This window comes from Cicer arietinum, chromosome 8, assembly GCF_000331145.2.
Source record: "Cicer arietinum cultivar CDC Frontier isolate Library 1 chromosome 8, Cicar.CDCFrontier_v2.0, whole genome shotgun sequence".
Lineage (NCBI taxonomy): Eukaryota > Viridiplantae > Streptophyta > Magnoliopsida > Fabales > Fabaceae > Cicer > Cicer arietinum.
The window spans coordinates 2,772,692-2,793,866 of record NC_021167.2 but is presented as its reverse complement, the minus strand read 5'-3'; the positions used below and the strand labels follow the sequence as shown (position 1 = coordinate 2,793,866).

Sequence of the window (21,175 nt, the reverse complement as noted above, 5' to 3'; positions counted from 1 at the left end):
TTTGATGAAATTTCATTTTTTAAAGCCGTACGACGCCATTTATGATCATATATTTCAGGTACAATTGTTGCAAATGAGATATTGAGGCATTGTGTGATTTAAATAAATAAAAAAAAAAAAAAATTCATGAAGTTTTAGACCAAAATTCTGATTGGGGGACCAAAACTGGGGAGAAACAAAATAGGGGGACTACTTTCGTGATTCAACTAAAATAGAGGGACCAAAACTGCAATTAAGCCATATAAAAAATCTATTAAACCGTAAAATATATACTCAACACAATATAAAAGTGCACGAAAATGAGAATGTCTATCTAAACATGAATGAATAGTAGTATTTTACTTATTTAATACTATCCACATTTATTTTAGTTATGGCTGTGGATCTGTTAACAGTGAACAATGTTGATTCATTGTTATAGAAATCGAATCCATTAATTAAGTAAACGATTGCCGGATTGATTTTTTTTTAATCAATCTATTTCATGTCACAAGTGCGGAGAGCTAGAGGCCAATACGACAAACAATTTAAAAAATAATCTCTTTTCACGAATATTTTTTTATATACAATTAGTAACAGATCGAATTTACGAGGATAATAGTCATAGAATTCAAAATGTTCCACTTATGTCAAACCACGGTACTTTTCTGAATTTCATTTTGCTCCAACTCTCTATGATATATACATATAGGGATATAGGGATGGACAAAAGTCGGATTCAGTTTGAAAATGGAACACCGAAACAAATCTACGGTTGAGAATGTTTGACCCATCTCCGACCGTTTGAAGCATCGGTTATGGGGGTGGCAGTTTTACGTTTTCAACAGGTAGTCAGAAAAATTGAGTCGATTTGACGGTTTGACGGCTTTAACGTAAAAAAAACAGTCTAAAAATTTGATCATAAAAATTTTCTCATAATAAAAAAGAAACTGAAAAAATTAATATGGATACAAAAGCATTTCAAATTTAGAATAAGTACAAAAACTAAAACTAAAAAAGAGCAAATGGAGTGAATAGTGGAAATAGGTAGAAACTTGGTTATATCTGGTCTTGAAAAAGATATGAGGTGCAATAATTGTTAGATCTATGTAGAGACTAACAAAATAAAAGAGATTAAGATGAGGTTACAACAAATCTGGAACCAACAACAATGTTATGTTGGGAAAATCTTGTCAGAACTGGAACCTACTACTAAGAAGACGAACCAGAGCATAGGGGGGGAAAGATTGAGAGGAGACGTTAGGTTAATTTGTTGCATACGGTCGGTTTCGGATACCAATAAAGTTGAATCTCACCTCCCACACCAGTCCAAATAAAACCGAATGAAACTGATTTTTTAAAAACGTTAATCCGTGACTCGACTTCTATCCGCCCGATTGCTTTATTTTTATACGGTTTTGTCGGTTGCGGTCGGACCTCAAGTCCGTGTCCACCCCTATATAGATATACAAGTGTAATTAACAAATGTTCTATGGACATATATTAATTAGGTGAATATAATATTTAAAATATTAACTTTAAATTTGAATACATGAATTTCATAATATTATTTAATATTTTTTATTTACTTCTTTAACACATGTTCGCATGACACTTGTTAACAAAATAACCTATTCATTTTTTTTACTCAACTCATATACTTATATTAGAAAAATATTATTTTTGATTTCTTATTTTTTAATTACATGTTGCATGTTAAATATGTTATAGTTGTTTTTTAATATTGGTCAAACTAACAAAATAATTTTTGAAACGAACAAAAACTAGTTAGGAAAACCAAAAACTTGTTAAAGAAACTGAAAATAAAAATATCGCACTAACAATAACTATTTTTAAATTTTTTTAAAATTAAATATATTATTTTTTAATAAAATATTTATCTCTAGAATTATAAATGAAAATATGTGAGTACAGTTGAAGGTGTAGTTTAGTAACATATTTATTTTAAATAATTGAGTATAATTGAAAATATGATATATTTAATACTAAATATATAAAATTTTATTATTTATATTTGATATGTCTTTGATGATGTGATGAGAAAAAAGATGTAAAGATAAACAAAATTATAAAATGTAATGTAATATTGTTGAGATAGAAAAAGAAATAGAAAAAATAGACATTACTAAATGTAAAAAAGTTAAAAACATTCATGTATTACTGCTCTATTAATTCAACTCCGTAATATCACGGTGTTTTGTTTTAGGTTACCCAAATGACACGCGAGTTTTCATTTTAAATAATTGTTATATGATTTAAATTTAGTTTTTGTAGTATTTTGTCAGTCTTTTTTTTATGTATATTAAATAATTTATTTTAAAAAATAACTTTAAAAATGATATAAATTGTAAATAATTTGAATATCATCCTTTTTTATTTTTTTATTTTATCAAATAAAATTATATATTTAAATAAGAGATACTAAATAAAATGATTTACATAAGGATGCCGTGTTTGTTGAATTATTTTTTATTGACAGAAAGCATTTGGACCATTTTTGTATTTGGGCGTGTCATCTTTGCACAGAGGTTATAATAATTTATTGGATGTTATGTCAAAAAATATAAAAGTTATCGAATGCTCAAAGAGAAAGGTCGAAAACTATTTTATACCGACTTTTTAATATAGGTATAGTATTGTTGGCACTTATTTTTATTTTTTAATTAAGTACATTTCAAAATAGTAATATTGTACATAACATTGGAGAACTTGATTTCAAAATAATAATATTGTACAAAATATCGGGAAACTTGAGAGCGATAAATATTAACTAAAATATTATAATTAAAATTCTTAAAAATTGTATAATTTTTTTTTATAATTTTACACAATTTATTTATAGTAAACAATTTGAAAAAAAATTAAAATTTTAATTCTCACAAGTTTTACAATTTTTACAAATCACACAAATTTCACAAGTCATACAATTCACACAAGTTTTTAGAATTTCATACAATCCAATCAAATAAAATATATTCAATTCAACCATCTTTGTCGAAAACTTTCTTCTTGAAAAATATATCAACTTTATTATATTTAAACATCGTGTCACTCATAAAAAAAAAAATATACATATTAATTAAAAGAATTCACAATTAAAAAATAGTATCACATTATATCATATATATCAATGTTTAACATGTAAGAGTTTGCTAAATGTTAGTAATTGAGTTGCTAAGTAGAGGGTTATAACTAGTATCTTTTAGATTAGTTAGTTTATTATTCGATTTTAGATAATTTATCTATATACATATAACTTGTTGTATAAATTTTATTAATATAAATTAAAAGAGATTGAGAACAAATATCAAAACCATAAAGATTTGAGAATATTTTAATAATTTATCACTATTATTTTAATAATGTATCGTTATTATATATACAAATAATAATTAATAATATATAATTATTATATATATAAAAATATATAAAAACATAGAGGATGCCGACTTTTACCCGTTCTTGAGAAGATTCGCCACTAGTTATATATTTTTTTTTAAACAGTCAAATTTATTTATCAATTTATCAATTTTGATATTTATATTATTTTATTTTTGTATGTATTTAAATTTGAACCATCAATTAATTGAGTTGTTTAATCATATATTTAAATTATAAAATAATTAATTTATGTTTATGTTTGCTTTTCAATTGTCACATTTGTAAAAAAAGCGTTGTTTTTATATATTTATGTTTACAAAATTAAAGATATAATTAATTAATAAATTATCAATAATAGTTTAATTATTTATTATAAAAAACAAATTAATAAAATTATAAAAAAATAAATTTATTGATTCTACTCATACATAAAATGTCAAAAATGAAATTGAAAAATAAACATAAAAATATTGTACTTTTCCAACAATTTAATTCTGAATCAAAATATGAATGCAAGTCACGTCAAGTACAACGGTCCAAATAAATGGAGGTAAGTGATCAACAGTAACGTTGAAATTTTATCGACAATGTCAATGAAGATGGTAAGGAAGTGTTTTCACGCGCTTTGATGCAAGTTTGAAATGTAACCCATTCCTTCCAATTACCTAACCAGTACTGCAAGTTGCCCGCACTCTCGCTCCAAACCAAAACCCACGGTTCCGCTTTTTCCCTGAACCTTGCTTCTCACTCCACTTCCCATGACATCACTATCATTGATTTCCTTTTAACTCTTTTCCAGATTCTTTTGTCGTTTTCCTCAATAAACAAACTCTACTGGGCCAACCATAATCATGATCATGACGTGTTCTTTCTTTTAAAATACCCCTTCTTGGGATTTGTTTACCATTATTGTATGCTCAATGAGAGTGATGAAATAAATATTATGTCCCATCTTAAAATAATGAAATTATTTTAATTGTTATATATTAGAAAAATTATGTAATTAAAAGAATAAATTTTATTGAATTATTTTTTAGGGTAACAATGTATTATCAATATAAAAAATATATATTATATTTAAAATAACACAAATAATATTAGTTATATAATCTAATAAAAAAATTAAAATGATCAATTGTTTAAAATAATATTTTTTTTATAAATAAATCAATTATTATAAAACAAAGAGTCATTTAATAAGATCGAGTAAAAATAATTGACTTGATTAACTTGTATCATTCGAATAAGCTAAACTAATTTGATATGCAATTGAATTATAATGTATTGCAGTTACTTAAATATCTCTTGATTATTATAGTTAAAATTTTAAAAGTATAAAAAAATTCAAAACTGTTAGATATTAATATGATAAATAAGTTATTTGAATATTAATAAAATTATTAAAAGTGCAAGAGTTTTTTTTATAAAATGAATTTAAATAAAAAAATTTAAGAAAATAAATATTTTAATAAAAAATAAAAAATGTATGACATGCAAATCAACACTAACAAAAACTCTTATAAATTGATGAAAAAGTAAATTGAAATTAAACACACAAACTATCTATATACCCTCAAACGGACCTAGTCTTGAACTCTGATTTTCCCCTAGTGTTATGTTTTCGCGCTTGAGGGTTGGACACGGAGTACTCCGCCTATGCCAGCCACTGCTAGTATTTCAACGCGTGTCTTGCAACGTGGATACTGTTAACATACATTACTACTGAATCGTGAATATTGATGTGTTGCCATGTGGTTTTGACGTAACGGAGAGACAGAACCATTGAATATTTTGTTTTTTATTTATTTATTTATTAAATTGTAGTTTTAATTGTTCATCGTTAATTTATGTAACTGAAAAAATTGATAATTTTAATTATACTTTTAATTTTTAAATTAAAAATAATAAATTTATATATTTTAATTATTTATTACATAATTTTATAACATAAAATTGTTTAAATATATTAATTATTTGTACATTATTAGTTAAATATTTAAAAAATATAATTAGAATTTTATAAATATTAATTATTGTATATTATTATATTATATGTTATGTTTATTTAAAAAGTATTATATTATTATTTTTAATTAAACATTATAATAAAAAATTAAAAATAAAGAGAACGATTTCATAAATTAATAATCATAAAAGTTAAAATACAATTAAGTTTTTATTTATTTTTGAAAAAAATTTGTTTTCACTCGTGATGACGCAATGAAGCACCGATGCTTCCTTTATTGGATTTGGCAGCAAATGAGAAGCAGGAGGAGTAACAAAGACGCCGAGGATGATGCACTGTGCGTGGAATATTTTTGTCCATCCATTGACTAGTTGACCCATTGATAACACCACCGTTGGATTTTACTACTGCTTTCTTTCAATCGACAAAACAAAGTAGCCCGTCTTATCGATAAACAGAATATAAAGTTTTAAATCTTAATCATTATTATAAAAAAATTGTCTTAAATCTTGATTTAAATTATTGCTATTATTATTAGAAATATAAATTAATTATTTTTATTATTTAAAATATATTTTTCATTTAATTCAAAATATTGATAGTTCAATCTTTTACATTAATTTAGTAAATTTAACTTGTGCTTTACATAAAATTTAAAAAATCAATTATAATTAACTATATTTTTTTAATAGTTAAGAAAATATTTATTTATTTATATTTATAATTAATAGTGATTGGATGAATCCTTAGATTTTAACTAATAAATTTTTAATATTATTAAATTACACATCTTATTTTGAGTTTAAATATAAAATTCTATAATTTTATAAATTAACTATTGTAAAATTTATTATATTTTTTAAATCCACACAAACAAACATATGTCTTCTTTTTCCTATATTGATGATAATTACGAGCCATAGATTGAAGGTAGAATTAAAGACAAATATGTCTACTTCACATGAATTTGACTAATATAATATCATAACGATTATTATATTTGGCTGATTAAATAGGTCTAACACACTTAGCAGATTTATAAGAAATGTTAGAAAAGTGTTGGTAAAAATATTTATTAAGAATTCAAATATAAAAATTTAGAAGTTGTGTAATTTAAAATAGTAAAATGTGAAATTTTTTTAACAAATATTTTAGCAGCATTTGTTTGCTTGGGATTTAGGTTTATTGCGCAAATAAATACATATGCCTTTCATACGGGTTAAAACATCACTTTAAAGTTTGTTCTTGTACTTGGAGAGATGATAGGTGGATTTGGAGATGAAAATGGAGTAAATATTTATTGTTTGATTGGGAGAACAAATTATTATCAATTCTGAGGAATTTTTGAGACGATAGTAAGTCGATAACACATAAGGAAGACAATGATGTGTGCATAAGTTCATAACAACTAATTTAGTGGTTATTTTATGAATTTGACTAATTTATCAAATATACGCTATTGGATAGTTTATCTACCATAATTTCAACCGTTACCAATAAATTTATCTCCTTTTTTTGTCCAACAAAACCTAAAAGAGATAAAACTTATTGATGCCGCCTAGCCAATATATATATATACTAGTGTCTTTCATAACAGCGAGATAGACTATTATTTCATTGGAGGTGGAAAGTTAAAAAATATATGTCATATGTTTTGGTTTGCTCTCATTTGGGTGTTGTTAGTGAGAAATTCTTTTTTTTTTTAGGGAGGAGTGACTTGTCATAGACTCATTGTTACACCATTTCATTGATAAACATATACTACTATTATTTTGGGTTAGTTTATATTTGAAGGTTTTCTATACCTTTCAACATTTAGATATAGAAGAACTTCAAATTTATTAAATTCTTAAAAAAAAAATTATATTTATTTTCTTTTAATACCATATTTTACAGCTAAACCAAATCACTAAAGTTATATTACTATTCCATATATATGTAGTTGGACGTCAAATCAATTAAAAGTTTAAAATCGTGCTAATAATCTATTGCCACTTTCATATGTCCCAAGGAGTAGAAAGTTGGGCACAAAGTATGTTCCCAAAAAAATAACATAATGATGAATGTAGCGAACCTCATGTTGTCTTACAAAAAAGTCATGAATATAATTTTTTGTTACAAAGGATATATGAATAATTTTTTTTTTCTTAAAAAAGATGTATGAGGGGTAGAATATAGTGTACATTTTTTAATAGGTAAAATGAGCTTCATTACAATTAAAAAAACACCACCCAAAGTGCTAGAGTTTAGGTGCAAAAAGATCCCATAGTTGATTTTTTCAAGAAATAAAAGGTGTAGAAAGAGCGATTATGGATCTCCTATAACTATGAGAGCATTGAGATTTGAGAGGTATCCAGTTTGTTGAGAAGTAGAAAAAAAAAAGCGGTAACCACTTCTATCATTTTTTGTTTGCTATTTAAAAAATTAAAATATCAACAAGTATCTTAAATTCACTTGTTAAGAATATAAAAATAAAAATATATTTGAAATATATAAGTAAATACTTTTGTTGGTCTATTAATTTGATTTTAGATGATAATTTAATTATAATTTTTTTATTTGATAATTTATATTTTAAAATATTAATAATATTATTAATTTTTTATTTATAAAAATTCAAAAAAATTATTATTATATTTAAAAAAACATAGAAAATTAGTAAATCATCTTCAATAAAATTCATAACTTCAATTTTTAAATAAATTTTTATTTTTATTTTCAACAGCATCAAATAAAAAACTCACATTTTAAGATTTATGTTAGAAATTTAATTTAGAGAATGATATATAAAGAAAAAGATATTATCTCGGTGATTTTGGGATTGAATAGATAAAGATATAAGTTTATTTAAATATTGGAGATACGAATTCGATAAATATATAATTTTTTTGATATTGATAATAAATTTTTGGAATTTTATTTGAAGATGATGAAATTTTGGAATTTTTATAAAAAAAAATAACATTGTTGATATTTTAAGACGTAAATGACCAAATCGTTACTTAAAATTAAATAAAAATATTAAATGAAAAAAAATACATTACTAAGTTATTATATAAAATTAATTTAATGCACTCCAATTAAATATTTTGTCAAATGTTTACGAAGTTTTCCATTCAATGTTTTAAAAAAGTTGTCCCTATAAATGTGTTAAGATTCTTTAAAAAAGCTATGCATGTGAATGTGAAGGTGCATCATTTTCTTCCACCATTAAATGCTTTTAAAATTTAATTTCAGGAACATGTATTTAATTATTTATACATTTTGAAGAAAAGTCTTTCAGAAATGAATCTTGGAAATTATGTCTTTCTTTAACATTTAAAAATTAATTATCATGACCTTTAATTATGAATTCTATGAACACATATTCTAAATTATGAAAGTTTTCCAAGAGAACACACTTTAATTTAAATACCTATAAAGTCATGAATGCATCACAGCCCACAATTCTTGTAGTGGGCATATCCGTTTTCCCACATTTTAATTTAATTATCTATTATTATTTTTTAATTTAAATATACTTTTAGTCATCTATTTTATTTAAAATTATTTTTAAATATAAAATTAAGTTTTTGATCCATCTGTTTTACAATTTGTAAAATTTTTAGGATTTTTTTATAATATTATATACTCAATTATAACATAACACAATTAAATTGAATTCATATCATTAATTAATATTCATTTTTTTATTTTTATTCGACAAAGTTTTACTGTAGTTTTTGTTAAAACCATTACTATATCATAAATGAACATACCACATGTTTCAATAATTTTTTATGATTTTAGTTAAACAATATCTTAGAACACATGTCATTTCTACTTTTTTTTTTTTTAATATGATAAGCTCTTAATTTATATATATGAAAGAAAAAAATTACTGTAGAAATTAAATCCAAAACTTTTCATATTTTCAGAAGTTATAATCTATAATTTTTTTTGGTATACCATTTTGTGTGTTCCATTAATTAATTTTTCGAAAAGTAAGATCTATGAAAAAAAAAAAAGTAATACTAAGATCTAACAGCAATGATGATGATGATGGTTGGAGGGGGATGCTAGAATATCAAATGGGACATTTAGTGTAATTGGAAATGATTAATGACATACGAAAATAAACAGATACTATCGATTGATTGTTTTAAATCTACTCTCTCCACGTATTCCATGAAACAAGAGATTGTATATTAATTGCGTTTTTTGTTAGCGATATTAATCGTTTCAAATAGCACTTTTGTTACGTAATACAAATAAAAGTTGAACAATTAGTCAAAAATAAATAAATACATAAACGGATGAGAGAGGTGAGGAAAGTAAATTAGCTGCCTGTATTTAGTAATGACTAATATTTTAATTATTTGACCAAAAAACAAAGGCCCATTTGAAAATTTATAATAGACATATACTTGTATGAAATAAGTTGTAAACAATTAAACAATTTACTAATAGATTATACCATATAATCTTCTATCGGTCTAAACTATTCTACTCCTCACTATGAATCGAATGCTTAATGAATTGAAGATGCTACTAACAAGCTTGAAGCTTTCCTTTTCTCGTGTGGGCACTGGTCTAAAAGGATGGATACAAAATTGTACTATACAATTTGCTATTTACACCCCTTGGAGTGATGAGATAACTATTATGAGATCTTTACAAATCTGTTTTTGCCCAATGAAACACTGACTTCAACTGATTCATACGTTATTAAGGGCCCCTTTTTCACTCCGATTCCCAACTGCATATATTTCATGTTTGTATAACAAGTGATTTTCTTATTGAATTTATTTATCCTTACCACTATGATCTCTACTGCCATTATTAAACCTTAGAAATGACCAATACAACTATGTGATGCCAGGGGAACTCTTTCATTACATGGAACTCTCTATATTTATTAAGAGTTTTATATTTGAAGAGATATACGTATGAGAGTGTTTATGAGTGGTGGATAATTATCACACTATTTATAAATACTTTGTTAGACATTATTTCATTAAATGTGATATTTCTAACATATTAAGAGCAATTAATATTAATTTTTACTTTGAGTTTTGTGATGAACAATCGCAGCATATGAATCAAACCAAATTAATATACCAACTTGATTTATTCAGATTGTAACAATTCTGAAGTTTATTTTAAAAAAATCTAAACAAAATTAATTTTCGCAATTATTATAATTTTTAATACTATCAAAAGAAATACATTAATTACAATGAGATAATTAATATATAATGAATACAAAATTATAATATGAATGATATATATATTTTTAAAGATAAACTAATAATAAAGTTTGTAGTGATATATATATATATATATAGTTTAAATTTGGTGTGATAATTTTAAATGACGCAAAACTAATACTTGAATCGGTAGAGATTGAGTTTGATTTGGGCACCATAAATAGCAATAGGGAACTCTTTCATTACATTGCATGGTACTATATATTTCAGAGCAATTGACCCACCTAAAAAGGGCAGCAATAGTATGTGTTATGAATTGACTTTGAAAATGCTATAATTTACATCTTGCTATTAAAGACAATGTCCTTTGTTAGCCAAGTATCTTAATTACCGTCGGAAATGAGGGTGCACCCACATCTTGACCTTGGATATTTGACTCGAGTATCTTAGTCGTACGTCATCCATTAATGAATATACTTATTGAATAAGTTTTGTTTAGGGATCACAAACACCACCGGTCCCACGTTTATTGTGGAAGCTAAAATTTAACTCTTACTTTTATGTGGGAGCCTCTTTCTAGATGAACTATGCTTCTCCAAAAAAATTTATCCCAAAATAATTCTCATCTTCAAATTTTCACGCAACTTATGTCACTTTAGTATATAACATACACCCTCTCTCCCACAATATTTAATCTATTTATAAATAAAAAGTTGTCTTTAATTTTTTTTTTAATTTTTAATACATTTTTTTTAAATTGTATTATTTAATTAATATTATTTATATTATTATCAATATAATATCTTTCGTTATGAATTTAAAATATCGATGATACACAAATACCTAATAAGAATAATTTGATAAAAATACTTTCTATATTCAAAAATAATTAAATAATTTCATTTCACACATATTAAAAGAAATATATAAATAAAAAAGATAATATTATTCTTTTAAAATTATTCTTTTTAGATATTGATCTATTATCAATATTATAAATGTATAGTAAAAAATATTACATTGTAAACAAACGTAGTATTAACTAAATGGTAAAATTGAAAAAAAAAATATATTGAAAATTGAAACAATTAATTATTTTTGGACAATATTTTTTATAAATAAGTCAATTATTTTGAAACGGTAGAATAATATATTTTTTCTTTCATTTAAACATTAATCTTTTTGAGTGAAATAATCAAATAATACAATTATTATTATAATAAATAGTTTTTAAAAAACAAGCGTTTGTCTCTTTAATAAATGACACACAAGAAATATAATTAATTTTTTATGAGAAGGAAGTATGCATGCACCCTCCAATCTACTTTTTAAAAAACGTCCACGAATTCATGTGTATGCAATAATTGTTAATTGACTTTTAATTTTCGTTGGTGATAGTCGAGACATTTGTGGTGTGAGGTTCAATTTCAATCAATTTTAATTTTGCACAAGTCAGCGGTGACTACTTGTGTGTCTTTACACCATAAGTTAAGGTCACAAGTCACAGAGGATTTAACAGGGGACCAAAGGTTATTAAACAAAAGATGAAGTGGCTTCTTGTCGGTGTAAAACCAATAAACAAATGGTCAAACAGTTAAGTTCTTCGTTCAGGGAAATTCAAGAACCTCTAGGTGGGAGTTAAATATGATGCAAGACATTTCTTGTTAAGAAATAGAGAACGAGGACATTAATTATTTGAATACTTTGAGCAAGTTTTTCAACTCAAGATTTGGTTTGAATATTTTAAAATGAATAGAACAAATCGAAATGAAATGAGTTATAGCATTGTTAAGGATTAAAATGTGCTTTGTCTATATAATTCAGATGTTTTATATTTGTAAAAAATAAAGAAACTAAAATATCTCTTTAAAAATATTGTTAGGAACCTAAAATGACTTATATGAAGTCTTGGTGATTGGTGACATATTCATGGTGGACAAAAAAGTTCCACTAAAATAAAAAATAACCTAATTTTTAGAGTTTGGCTAAGGACTTTATTAGTTTTATAATTTATCTTTTTGCAAGAGATTAAAATTGTATTTAATTTTATAATAAATTAAATAAAATACCAAAATATAAACTTCTGATGAAAATAAAATATATAAAACTGGTTTAGAGAAAATATTTAATTATTTTTATCCTCCCAATTGTTATTTGTACTTGACTATAATGTAGGAACATGTGTTTACAAAGCCTATATTATCTTGTGTAATCTTGGTCCCATACATGCAAAGTTGGACACATGCATGTCCTTCATTATAAGAAAAAATGAAAATTAATATAAAATAATTCTAGAAAGGAAAAAGTACAAATACCTTTCCCACCAATAAACACTGGCCATAATTAAAGTAGGGTGGTATAAAACTACTATTTTTAGAAATACGACATTATGCAATGAGAGTCCTCTTGATATTTTCAGAGACTATATTCAAATCTAAAATATTAAATATTTAATAAAATAGTTAATTTTAAAATTATAAATGATTTTAATATTTTTATCGAATGAATTATCAAAAATTAAAACTATTTTATTTAAATTAATTAAAATGAATAAAGTAAATAATATTTAAATACAACTTTAAATTAATACTAATCTTCTTTCTTCCTATTTAAAAAAATTTATTGTTATAATATTTTTTAAAGTAAATCAGTATAAGAACTAATAAATCAATAACGAGTTCCATTACAAATCTAATAGATCTAATACTAAATTACCATCAAGTGATCTAATAGATTATTAGTGCAAACGATTTATTAGTACAATTATAAATCATAAAATTAGTAATTCTTAAAATTTACAATCCTAACATCAGATTAAATCTAAATAGATAATAAATTCTTAAAATCAGTAAATCAACTATTTCAAACAAATTGAGTTTTTAAAATTATTAAATCACATAATCTTAATCAAATATACTATAAAATATATACAATTCTAAAAAATTCAAATTATTCTATAAAAAAAAATTAGAACATCTCTAATAAAGATATTATGTTAATATTCCAGTTGCTTGGCACTTTGTATACGATGACATAGCTGCAAAATTTGCATATGCGAAAAAAATCATGGTTTGTTCCCTTTAAATATTCTTTATGAACCCCCTTGCCCTTGAAGTTTTAATATCATTACTTAATTACAATTTTTTTATTAATATATTGCTTCTCTGCTGCCTATATATACCACCTTCTGGATAAGCTTATACAAGTGTGTATGATTGAATCACATTCATCAACTCATAAGAAGAATGAAGAATCTTGCAGGCTTAATTAGCTAGCTAATTAATAAAGAAACTATCTTAACAATTGCTTTTAATATAAGGTTTGATCTTGAAAACATCAACAATATCTATTAGGAATTAAACATTAAAAAAGTAAACCACGTTAGAAATCTAAGCCGTCCATGACAAAGCAAATTTGTTTGATTTACAAATTATTTTTTTGGGACCCATTGATCAATACATAGCTATTGATACATAAATAACTAGTTGGGACCCTAAGTATACCCATTTATAAGAGAAAAGGAGAGAAAAAATCACGATAAAATTGAGGAAATTCACGCGGTGGAGATAATAGCACATGTAAATCATATGCATGATATCTAAACAATGTGTTATCGGTTATATTATAATATAAAATAATATAAAACATTTAAAATAATGATAAGAAAATAGGTCGACAAAAATAATAATAACAAATATATTAATTAAACTAAATACCACTTATGGTTTCTTAACTTAATTTAAGTTAATATTTTAGTCTTTTATTTTTCTTTTTTTCTCGATTTAGTCATTTATTTTAATTATAAGTGACAATTTGATATTTTTTGTTTTAAAATATGAACAATGTTATTATTTTTTTACAAAAATTCAAAAAATACATTAAAATTTTCTAACAAAACCCATAAAATTAATTATATTTTTTAATATAATATAAATTTCATTAAATTCGTAACTCAAATTTTTAAATAAATTCATATTTGTCATTCTTTATTTGATGTTGTTAAAGATGAGAATATGAGTTTATTTAAAAATTTAAGTTATGAATTTGATGAAATTACATTATATTGAGGGTGATAATTAATTTTATAGATTTTGTTTAAATTTTTTGATGAATTTTTTAAATTTTTGCAAAAAATAAAGATAACATTGTTGACATTTTAAAACATAAAAGATCAAATTGTTATTTAAAATTAAAATAAATGACCAAATCAGAAAAAATAAAAAAATAAAAAACTAAAACGTTAACTGAAATTAAGTTAAAATATCAAGTGATATTTAGTCTATTAATTATTAATATTAACAATTGTAAAAATAAAAATATTTTTAAAGAAATTGAACAAGCCTAAGACGATGATGATGTAATATGTTTTTTTGACCATATATTAATAGTATTTAGAGATTTATAAAAATAGCGATTTTTTTACATAGAAATCTTAATATTTTAGTGAATTATATTTGTTTTTACTTTTTAGTGTTTAATTTAACTCTGAAATTCCTAATTGATATTCTTTCAACGTTCATCAACCATTCAACCCATCAACCGTCCTCTTTGCATCGCTTGTGTTTCTTTCTCTCTTTAATAATGTTTTGTTTCACATGAAATCTGCATCTTGAATTTAGCATAATAATTGTTATCAATTGGTATTTAATTTGAGGTTCCACGTCTTTTTTTATTAAAGTTAATTATAAGAAAATAATTCACATCAGATGATGAACCCGAAATTGTCATATTGCCTTTTTTGTTTGGTCATTATTTTCCTACTTGATTCTTCCATTTTCCTTTCACACACGAGTCATACGACACAACACAAAAAAAGTTTTTTTACTTGATTTTCAATTTTTCAAAAGTTTAATTACATTTGTTTGTCTTAATCATAGTAACGTGTGATATAATCTCCCAACTTTTTTAATGTTGTAACTAAGTCAAGTTGTCACTTTTGTTTTGTTTAAAACTTTCAAAACATACACAAATTTTATTGATATAATAATTTGAAATTTTTTTTATGCCCAATTTTCTTGGAAGTCACTGATCATAATTTGTCCCTTTCAAAATTTAAATAATGAATGTGAAGATAGTTAGTGTATGTAGTTATAATATATGGCAAGACTTAAAAAAAGAAAAAGTCTTAACTCTTAAGTAAGTATGGGATTTAAGTATTTTATGTATAAAAAAATCAAGAGAGTTTGTGATATAATTTATTTACTTTTATTTGGATCAATTCAATGAGTTTCAGATATAGGATTTTCCGTTAGATTAAGTATAACTTATTAAATTATAAATTAATAAATGAATTAAATATTAAATATATAAAAGTAATAACTTATATACATAATATCTTAAAAATCTTAAAAAAGTTAGTGTATAGTCCATAAAACATGTGACATGTTCGTGTGAGTGCCATACTCCCCAACATTTTCAAACAAGATACTAATAGGCTAGAATTATTGTTTTCTATTGTTTTTTGTACAATTATTTCTTCCATCTCTATCAAATGTATTCAGACAGATTTTTAGAAGAAAAGTGTATGGGGCAAATACGTGCTCTCCAAACCACATGGGCCTGGATGATTTGCTTTGGGCTTTTATGATGGAGTTAAGGTTCTTTGTATCCAAGTGTCTGGCACTAACCGACGTGTGAATATAGAATAATCTTTATGATCACTAAATTATGTGAAAGCATCATAGGTCTCATTTCTTCTACTGTTAGCAAAATGCTCGTGCATTCGCAATGATCTCAAAGAGTAGATTGCGTGAGGTTATATATGAAGATAGATAATTTATAAATAGTAATGGATATAAATAGATGAAGTAATCTTCAATATCATTTATTAAATAACAAAAAAAAAAACTATTTTATAAATATAATTGTTGTATACTCAATCTTGTAATCAATATTAATTTTTTTAGTGTTGAAAAAGATTTTCGTCTTTATAATAGTTATAGTCTCTAAAAAATTTCTTATAAATTTTCATCACTCAAATATTTTTTTTAGCAAACACGAGTTCCAATATGTAGTTTTTTTATTTGTTTTAAAGAATTTAATTTTTTGACACTACAATATTAATATATTACAATCAATCAAGTGTATAACTTTAAAGATAATTAAAGTAATTTCATAAAATAAAATATCAATTACAATAAAATTATATATGTCTAATAATTTAATTGAACTGATTGATTGATAATGTAATTTTTTTTTCATAATTTTCTTTCACAAGAAACTTTTTATACTAACTGTTATGTATAAATTAAATTCTTTTAAAACAGAGTATATATACATAAAGTACGACAACAAACACTAAACAACTCTTATGCTATTTGAAAGGGGAAACAAAAACGTATTGATCAAGAAAGTTTATAATTATTTACATATTAATTATGCTTTTGGTCTAATTTAGGCTATATAAGTGCTTTTCTAGGATGATTTTTTTTGCCCGATTTTGTTTAAAAAAAGTAAATGTAACTCTGCCATCAACTTTCATTTAACATATAAAATAATACGTGGGGTTTGATATTGAATCTTAAATATAAAACAAGATTTAAAGTTTATATTTGAGAAAATAAAAAGTTAAAAAATATGAAAGTTGTTTAGGACATGACTCATATGAAAATATAATTAAAGAGCGCATAATTTGAGATTTCTTTTATTATTTTGGGTTAAATTTAATATTTTAAATCATTAATTTTGAGTAAAAGATTATGAAAAAAAATAATTGAGTAAAAGCATAATTGAAATATTTTTAGTAGGCATATGTAAAATAATTTAATCCATTCAATTAGTGAGATCGCAAAAGATTATGAGAATGAGATTTTATATAAATAAAATTAGATGAAGGAAGTTTTTTGTTGAAACAAAAATGATTGTTGATGTTGGGATTATATTGAGAGTTGGGGTTAAACTCATAATCTATTTATTATCATTTCTCTTCTTAAGTCTTCCAACCAAATCATTCATATTTCCTAGGAATAGATGATGGAATTCATTGAAACAAATAAAAAAAAAAATGGAGACTAAAATCACTTAATATTTTTTAGAGACAGTTGTTACACACAGCTTAAAATAAATTAAAGGAAAATAATTAAGTATTATTTTCTTTTTTCTGAAACTAATGGTTTTTGTTTAATATTTTAAACGGGTTACAAATCATTTTTTTTACAAATGTTAATTTATGTCTCAATAACACATTTTAAAATATCAAATATAAAAAATTTACTTAATACATGTATTAAATCTACAAAAATTTGACTTTAAAAATCTTTAACATATGCTCTTTACTTAAAGACACATGTCTGCAAGACTTTCTTTTTCTCTTCCTTTCTAGAATGATCTTTATGTTATGTCTTTATAAGACCTTGTTGTCATCGATCAATATAATGTGACACAACTTTCAACCATACATAGTTAGATGTTTTAATATTTTGATAGGAGGTTTGTTCTTTAGTGGATGTATAATGTAAAATATCCAATGATAGAGATGAACTCTTTTAAATCAATCCCACTTATCTTAAGCAATTAAATTAAGTAATTGCACAAACAGAGGGGATAAATGAACTTACCAAAAAAAGAAGTTGTTGTTATTATCAATTTATTTGGAAGGTTAGCATTTTATGTGAATTTAATGAATACTAGTGAAGACATTACATCGAAGTGGAAATAACTAAAACTTAAAGTATCACTATATTTATAGGGACAATTTGCTATATTTAGGAAGAATAAACACACTATTAAATTGAGATTTATTGTTCATATATGTATGTCAGTTTTTTTATCCATCATCTATAAATCAGTTGAATAATCTTGTGTACCTATCTTTCTCCAACCCAAAAATTGTTACAAATACTACATTTTAAAAAATTAGAAAAGCTTTTCTTTAGCCTAACTTTGAATTGAAAGAAAACAATTAAAAAATTTAACGAAGGAAAGAAAATAGGAATTTATTTTTGGATGATCATATTTTAATTAAATGATCAGTTATCAATATTTATTCTTATTTATTAATAATATTATAATTTTCTCACTTTAATATAAAAAGTACATTTAAAAGATATGCAAATAACTAAATACATATTTATCTTTCAATTGATTGATGATTGAATGATAACTTTTTAATTAATTAATCAATAAAAAATATTTGTCTTATGTATAATTTGCTCTAATAAATTATAATTAATGTAATATAATTTTACTCATTATTTTCAATAGATATTCAATAGGAATATTAATAATTCAATAAATATTATTATTTTAACTAATTGATATTTTGATAGTCATTTTTTAATTAATTAATGAGTGATAAATATATGTCTCGTGAATTATTTAATATATTATAATTAATATACTATAATTTATTTTATTTATATCTAAAAATAGTAAATTGACACATTAATAAATAAATATTTCTATTTTAAGTAATTGATTTATAAATCACACCTCTCTTTTACTAATTAATTATTATAGTATAGTTTATACAATAATTATTATCACTACATGACAAAAAGAAGTGATAGGAATGACATTTTTAAGAAGAAAAAAAACTAATAAAGAGAGTGTAGAAAATGTCAAAAGACATAATTAATCTTTTAAAGGTGAGGTGTCAAATTTATAAAAATGTGTAGTTTGAGAGTTTTTACTTGTCATTCGTTTTTATAAATACATATTAGATACCATGTTTTTAAATTAAGTGAAAAACCAAGACCACCCATTTTATCATAAAAGAAATCAAACACAAAGCTCAAAATCGCCCGAACAAATATTATAATAATGGTAAGAAATGATAGAAACAATTTTATTAGGACCCACAAAATGCTTTCTCTCAACCCGAAGACAAGAAAATAATTTTGTTTCCAAATTTTACTCTATTGCTTTTTATATCTCACTTTTTAGAGAGAACTCGCAATTTTGTAACTAAAACCCTTTATTTCTTTTCATATTCTACAAAAACACAATTAAATAAAAGATGAAAAAATTCAACTTCTTATGCTAACCACAATCTTAATTAGAATTGAGAAATGGACTTCATTGAATTCTAGGACAGTGATTAAAGATATCCTATATCACACTCAAATTTTCTAAAATACAATAAACAACTATTAAATCTGTCTTAAAACTATACTTAACAACTCATCTCTCAAGAAGACCCCATGCGATAATTTTGCACTTAATCATCACAATAATTTAGAGTATTCTATAAAGAAGAAAATCTATATTAGTGAGATTCAAAACTAGAAGAATGTATGTATATTGATGTCTACAACTAAGACATCTTAAAAATAATTATAAATGAAATAACATATTAAATTGAATCTCCGTTAAACTACTTTAAATAAAAATAAAAATAAAGTGTAATTGATTTTTCAAAATAACCAAATCATAGTAAAGATTGATTTAAGGTTGACAAGTTGAGTTGAGTTTGATTCAAATTTTAAAACACTAATTTTAAAAATCTTTTAGATTGAATAAAATTATCGTACGAAATTGTGGGAAAAAAAGATTATGCTAGAGAAATATAAATTTTAACTAGTAATCGATGATAAATAATGCTCAATTAAGCATGTAATTATTATCACTAAACATAACACCTTTTAAAATATTTTATTTTACTTTAATAAGCAAAAATCATGTCACGTAAAACAGTACTAATACCTTTACCATTCACCCTAGAAAAATGCTCTTCCCACTTAGAAAAATGAAAGTTCAAATCAGCACAATTCAATGTTCCCCATTTGTAATGGACGGTGACCCTGGTCCCCAAATACCAACATTAAGATTCGTCACGGCAACATATCTTCATAAACTATACACCATTTAACTTTTTCCTTTATCTTTATATCGACACAGTAATAAAAAGAAAACACACAAATTGTGCCCGTAACTAGATGATTCTCACACTATATGAAATTTATTAATAATGTTTATCAATCTATAAAACATAAATAAAAGCATCTCAAATTTTGAAGATATGTATTCTTTTGCCACTTACCTGACTCAGACGTATTCCAATTTTCCACCGTCTGGACCACCCTAATAAAAAGATTTCATTAGAAAATCTTATTCAACCAAAGTTTCAGATATCCCAAATCACTTACCAAATACATCAACAAATTACCAACACACAAATCTTGTCCAACAAGCCACAAGGCTTTTTCAAATTTATACAAGATTCTGACATCTACATACAAGACAAACTATATAACAACAACATCATGAATTTGGAAATGGCATCAGCATCAAAAATTAAAAATTAAAGAATAATACTATTGAATAAAAATTCAATAAAATAGAATATAATTTTTCAAAAAGATAGAAGAACCCAAGAAACAAAAAAAAATAAAATGCCACAATCCATGTGGCCATGACATGTACATGTACATCCCCTAGGTCATGTACAAAGGGAAAAAAAAACAAAAAACTATTTTTTTATTGTTTTTTTTTTTGGCTCTGCCAATTCCGATGAACATGCATATGAAATGAAAACTAAGATAAATAAATTTCAACGGTTGAATTTTTAACGGTGAGACAAACGGGACAGGCACGGAAATGTGTGTCACATTCGTTACAAACGCATAAGTGTCTACACGGTAACAAAACCACCGAAGCAACCCGTTTTCCACACCCTCTACATTTTGGACCCGACATAACC

General features: G+C 24.0%; 1 protein-coding gene across 1 annotated transcript in view; it reads right to left on the bottom strand.

Annotated features, from left to right (window-relative positions):
• Positions 1–20,792: 20,792 nt before the first annotated feature.
• Positions 20,793–21,175, bottom strand: part of LOC101494429 (BOI-related E3 ubiquitin-protein ligase 1) — a 3,046-nt gene continuing 2,663 nt past the window's right edge. Inside the window, exon 5 of the mRNA XM_073364560.1 lies at positions 20,793–21,175. This exon is cut by the window's right edge and continues 5 nt beyond it. Within this exon, the coding sequence (XP_073220661.1) occupies positions 21,010–21,175 (166 nt within the window). The 3' untranslated portion in view covers positions 20,793–21,009.